Source organism: Haliotis rufescens, unplaced genomic scaffold (genome assembly GCF_023055435.1).
Source record: "Haliotis rufescens isolate VD_foot unplaced genomic scaffold, xgHalRufe1.0.p SCAF_19, whole genome shotgun sequence".
In the NCBI taxonomy this organism is placed as follows: domain Eukaryota; kingdom Metazoa; phylum Mollusca; class Gastropoda; order Lepetellida; family Haliotidae; genus Haliotis; species Haliotis rufescens.
Window position 1 is genome coordinate 25,244,977 of NW_025963879.1, and position 6,099 is coordinate 25,251,075.

At 43.1% G+C, this 6,099-nt stretch overlaps 1 protein-coding gene across 1 annotated transcript; it reads left to right on the plus strand.

Annotated features, from left to right (window-relative positions):
* The first annotated feature begins 2,280 nt into the window (after positions 1-2,280).
* On the plus strand, positions 2,281-6,093 carry LOC124143282 (ADP-ribosylation factor 6-like). The gene is made up of 4 exons (XM_046512197.2): positions 2,281-2,757; positions 3,968-4,144; positions 4,757-4,891; positions 5,412-6,093. Exons 1-4 carry the CDS (start codon positions 2,667-2,669, stop codon positions 5,573-5,575), a joined length of 567 nt encoding a protein of 188 aa, XP_046368153.2. The 5' UTR covers positions 2,281-2,666; the 3' UTR covers positions 5,576-6,093.
* Positions 6,094-6,099: the final 6 nt, after the last annotated feature.

Sequence of the window (6,099 nt, forward strand, 5' to 3'; positions counted from 1 at the left end):
GTGGTAATATCAAAATGTTCAGTGATAATAATATTCCCCTACCCGCAACAGTCATCAAGCTTTCTTAGATTGGCCTAGGCTGGGAAACCAGGCTGATGTATGATCTTCACACAAAAGCTGGTCTTGATGTAATGACAGATGGAATGTGAGGTGAGACAGTGACGCGCCAGCCGCACTTAGATAATGTTACCAGGTTCAAGCATTTCCTACACAGTGTCAGAAAAGTCCAGTGTCCCTTGAACATCACAGAATATTCCATATGTTACTTTAACTCTTGACATCCATCCATGATATTCCGGAAGTTTAAAGATATGTCGAGCATATAAATATAATAACTTCCTTACCACCGCTTACATTAAATAGTACTACATTCATGAAAACTAATCATTGTCCAAATACTTAAAAAACTGACTTTCACTTTGTCAGGGTTAGGTTAGGGTTAGGGTTGCTAAAGCATTAGTGTTGGGTGCTAATGCATAAGTGCGGGTTGCTAATGCATAAGGGTTGGTTGCTAATGCATTAGTGCGGGTAGCTAATGAATTACTGCGGTTTGCTAATGCATAAGTGTTGGTTGCTAATGCATGAGTGTTGGTTGCTAATACTTTATTGTTGGCTGGTAATGCATTAGTGTGGGTTACTAATACATTAGTGTTGGCTGGTAATGCATTAGTGTTGGTTGCTAATACTTTAGTGTTGGTTGGTAATGCATTAATGTTGGCTGGTAATGCATTAGGTTTGGTGGGTAATGCATTAGTGTGGGCTGCTAATGCATTAGTGTTGGCTGGTAATACATTAGTGTTGGTTGCTTATGCATTAGTGTGGGTTGCTAATGCATGAGTGTTGGTTGCTAATACTTTAGTGTTGGTTGGTAATGCATTAATGTTGGCTGGTAATGCATTAGCTTTGGTGGGTAATGCATTAGTGTGGGTTACTAATACATTAGTGTGGGTTACTAATACATTAGTGTTGGCTGGTAATGCATTAGTGTTGGTTGCTAATACTTTAGTGTTGGTTGGTAATGCATTAATGTTGGCTGGTAATGCATTAGGTTTGGTGGGTAATGCATTAGTGTGGGCTGCTAATGCATTAGTGTTGGCTGGTAATACATTAGTGTTGGTTGCTTATGCATTAGTGTGGGTTGCTAATGCATGAGTGTTGGTTGCTAATACTTTAGTGTTGGTTGGTAATGCATTAATGTTGGCTGGTAATGCATTAGTTTTGGTGGGTAATGCATTAGTGTGGGTTGCTAATGCATTAGTGTTGGCTGGTAATACATTAGTGTTGGTTGCTTATGCATTAGTGTGGGTTGCTAATGCATTAGTGTTGGCTGGTAATGCATTAGTGTTGGATGGTAATGCACTAGTGTTGGTTGATAATGCATTAGTGTTAGTTCATAATGCATGAGTGTCCTCTTGCACCACCTCTGTGCAACCTCAAAACGGTGTTTTAAAATATGGAACAATAAGCACATTGCAAAAGAATCCGTGATGTACGATATAAATATATGGAGCAATATTGATTAACGGGAAATAGTTAGATTTACTGTTGTTATGCCCAAATATGTTTGACAAATTTGTTTTTAAAAATATCTTCGTGACTCAATTGTGTTTATATCAACTTGTTCTCGTCGATATTTGGCTGAAATAATGCCGATGCGACGTTAAATTTAAACACACGCACGTACGCACGTACGCACGTACGCACGTACTCACGCACGCACACACGCGCACACACACACGCACACACACACACACACACACACACACACACACACACGCACACAAAACAAAAAAAACACATAGATAGACACATACATATTTAAGACGGTAGATGACAAAACATATCCAATATGTATAACTGTGATTTTCCAAAACTCCTGAAACAGAAGATACTCCTGGCCTACAGAAGATGAATTTCATGTGTTGATGATTTGCCCAGACTACAGTATCATAAGAATGAAATATTTACCCCAGTATTTTGTAATCAGGCCTTCGTTTGAAGGGTTTCTGATACTAATGCAGACTGGTGACGATAGTCTATTATCTAAGCGATCTCTATTATTGTATCATATATTTCACAAGAGCACAGTCCGTTTGTGAACAAATGTCTTTTGTTACTTGTACAGCATATATTAAGGTGCGCTCATTGTAACATTTATAACGCCTTAATGTAAACATGATGAACTATTGGTCTTCTGGCCACATATACGAATAAACTGTCTGTCTGTATACTGTAATATATATACACAACACAACTGTACGGTAGTGAGCAATAAGATCACGTTATTGTTCGTTGACTACAATCACGTGACCAGTTTGTTGTGGTGATAGCCGTGTGACGTCATTTTCGCCAACCTGTCGCGATCCACATCGCAGTCGTGAGCTATTTTAAGAACTCCACGTGGCTAGAAATTGACAGGGCAAAGTTGCGTGTTGTATATTTCGCCGCCTGGCTTCCTGAATGTGAAGTATATAAGGGTGTCAGTGGTGTGTGTGGTCATATCAGCGTGAGGCAGTCAGACAGAGAACGTTTGGGATAATAGCTGGTGATAATTCAGAGTGGGAACGGACAACGGACTCTTTGTTATTCACTTACACTGTTTCTACAGAACGGGACACATTTCAAGGAACATTCATCGTGTTCAGGTGATATTTTGTGATATCGCTATGGGTTTGATACTATCACGGCTTATGCAGATCTACAGTGAGTTTTCATCGGAACCAGCTCGGATCCTGATGCTGGGACTGGATGCAGCAGGTAGGCATGGGGAGACCTCGGGGGTATACGTTTTGTTTGTTTGTTTGTTTGTTTGTTGTACGGCGCACTCAGCAATATAACTATAAGACGGCGATTTGTAAATAATCACCCGAGATCCCGTTAACCGACTTTTACGACAAGCATGGCTTGCTGAAGATCAATTGTAACCCGGATCTTCACGATGGAGGGGGATATAACATGTGTAATTATTATTTTTTTCTGATTCCAAATGGTGTGCTTTAACACTTTTGTATTATTGGGAGGGTTGGGTATTCAACTTTAAATGCCCCTTTGTTGTGAATTTATTAAGCTTGCATCGATGCACTTGTCAACAGGGCTTAACATTTCATCTGTTTAATCAGAACTTGAACTCTAGTGCGGGCGGTCGGGTAGCCTACAGGTTAAAGCGTTCGCTCGTCACATCGAAAACCCGGGTTCGATTCCCGACATGGGTACAATGTATGAAGCCCATTCCTGGTGTCCCCCGCCGCGATATTGTTGGAATATTGCTAAAAGCGGCGTAAAACCATACTCACTCACTCGAACTCTCGTAAATAAACCATGCTATAGATAGGGACGTGGTATAATGTGTTTGAGACCCACAGAAAATGTACATGTACGATGACACCTCGCTGAAACTTGAAGTGAATAGAATCCTCATTGGAATTCGAACTAAGCGTATATATTTGTTATGTTATGATGGTATGATATTGTGCTAGGTTAGTAATAACATGGACCGCCTCCGTGGTCTAGTGGTGGAGCGTCCGCCCGGAGCGGGGAAGGTCTTCGATCCCAGGACGCGTCATACCAAAAGACGTTAAAAGATGGTACTTGTTGTGACCCTGTCTGGCGCTCGGCATCAAGGGGCCAAAACAAGGACTGGTCGGCTCGTAGTACGCATACTGTGTCTGAGTGGGATATACATGTTAAAATGCGGCAGGTTATCTCAGTGTGCTAGCACTATAAATCGGCATCAGTCCGGACTAGTACAAGCAGACACACACACACACACACACACACACACACACACACACACACGTCGCTATACAAGTGCCACAATCTTGGACGCGACTTTAAACCCCATGTCACCAATAATATTAGTGACCAGCGTGCAGTTAGAATATAATGTAGCGCAGTGAGCATGATCAGTGGAAGGATTCGTTGCATTACAAACGTTATCCGTCTCGGTAATATGGTGGTGTTGTCCCAGGTAAGACGACCATCCTGTACAAGCTGAAGCTGAACGAGAGCGTGTGTACCATCCCCACCATCGGCTTCAACGTGGAGACGGTCAGTCCGGTGAAGGGCGTGACGTTCACGGTGTGGGACGTTGGCGGCCAGGAGAAGATCAGACAGCTGTGGAAACACTACTACCTGAACACACAAGGTAGGTGTAATATAAGAACTTCACACGGGGAGCCACACACTTCAGAGGGCATGATCCACGGTTCGCAGTGCACCTTGTCTGTTTTGTTATTTTGTTGTTGTTTCACTCAGCAATATTCCCGCTATATGACAACGGTCTGTAAATAATCGCGTCTGGACCAGCCAATCCAATGATTGAGCATCGACCTACGCAGTTGAGATACGATGACATGCATCAAGTCAGTATGCCTGACCACCCGATCCCGTTTGTCGCCTCCTACGACAAGCATAGTCGCCTTTTACGACAAGCATGTGTTGCTGAAGACCTATTCTATCCCGGATCTTCACGGGTCGTTATTGCCGAGTCACGAGTCGAAAAAAGGCCGCACCCACTAATGGACTACTGTTTCTGATTGGCTGATCATAGAATGGACGGGGTTTGTGCATAATTGCGCTGGACGATGTCACTGGTTTCATATTGTTATCAACAGTGTGTTTGTGTTAATGATTAAGCAAGCAGTATGTGAAGATATTAGTGTTGACTATGCGTATTCACACATTGTGCTCACCGACCTTTACGTTTATATTTCCTTTAAGGCAAAACATGATTAAGTCAATTCTTAAATAACCCCAGGTCTGATCTACGTGGTGGACAGCGCAGACCGCCTGCGTATAAAGGAAGCCAGGTCGGAGCTGCATGGAATCTGCAGTACGCCGGAGATGGTGGGGGTACCGGTGGTGGTGATCGCCAACAAGCAGGACTTGCCAGGTGGGTGCGTCAGAGTGGCCCATGTGACAACAATCAAACCTTCAGCCTGGTTCCCTACTTCAATGTAGTGCCAGCGCAGCATACCCAGGGAACCAGGCTGTTACACCTACGGAAGGCAAACCAGTGGTTGATACCATGAGCAAGGTTTGGGAGGACTGAAACCAGTCTCCGGCACGACTAGCTAACGGTTTACGAAGTGAGTGAGTGGGTGGGTGTTGGGCCATGTTAAGCCAAATTCCTGTCATGTTACAAAGTGGGAAATCGGCTTCATGAATTATACGGGGTGGGGATGGGGTGTCAAACCAGTGTCTTCGGCGACACGAGCTAAAGCTTTGACTACTGGGCCACTTATATATCAAACGTCAGGTGTGTTTTATACAGTCAAGGGACGCAACTCGACATTACGTATGCAGAAATTATGTCTCTATTTATTTACTATTCGCATGGCTGAAAATAGGCCTATTTTCCGTCCCTGTTATATCTACCTGTTTGTTATATATCCTTGTGTGTCTGTACGTAGGTGCCCTAAAACCCTCGGATGTCGTCGAGGAACTTGACATGAGGGACCTCAGTAACCGGAAATGGTACATACACGGCGCATGCGCACCAAATGGAGAAGGGTTATTGGAATCAGTGCAGGAAATGTCGCGACTCGTGAAAGACTTTCAGAAAGCTCGTCAATGATGACAGTGGACGTTCCACAACACCAAGCATAATAAAGAATCAAAACAGCACAATCAACAAGTATGTGGTATACAGGGCCCTGCTCCCCGTCTGAAGTTCAGCGAGACACCATATAAGTCGAGAGGATAAGTTCTGGTGCGAGTCAGTGCGTCTGCCACCCCGCAGGTAACTTCTTTTGGGAGAGATACTTGAACTCGTTCTTCAAGGTTCTTACAAGGCTGGCAATTCAAGGTTCTCACAACGGTGGCAATGTGAAGTTCAAATTTCCTTGGATATTGAAATCACCGAAATGATCATGTGAGTGTTGTGTGACGCCGCATGAGCGGTTATGTAGCCATTGGCGGTGTACTGTGTCTGAAATTAGACTGTGATAGCTCAGGTACGTTAAGTTTGAAACTCTTCAGAAATCAACGAATGACTTTATTTACAGTGTCATAGATTCATTTTTATTTTGTTGTGTAGTTGTAAATATGTTGTAAATATTGTTTGTATTTGTTGTTTATAATAAAAACGTTTTTCAAACA

Excerpts from the sequence above, each read along its gene's own strand:
- LOC124143282 (XM_046512197.2), top strand. The coding sequence starts at position 2,667 with ATGGGTTTGATACTATCACGGCTTATGCAGATCTACAGTGAGTTTTCA. Across the intron at positions 2,758-3,967 it reads GCTGGGACTGGATGCAGCAG|GTAAGACGACCATCCTGTAC; the intron begins GTAGGCATGGGG and ends GTGTTGTCCCAG. Across the intron at positions 4,892-5,411 it reads CAACAAGCAGGACTTGCCAG|GTGCCCTAAAACCCTCGGAT; the intron begins GTGGGTGCGTCA and ends GTCTGTACGTAG.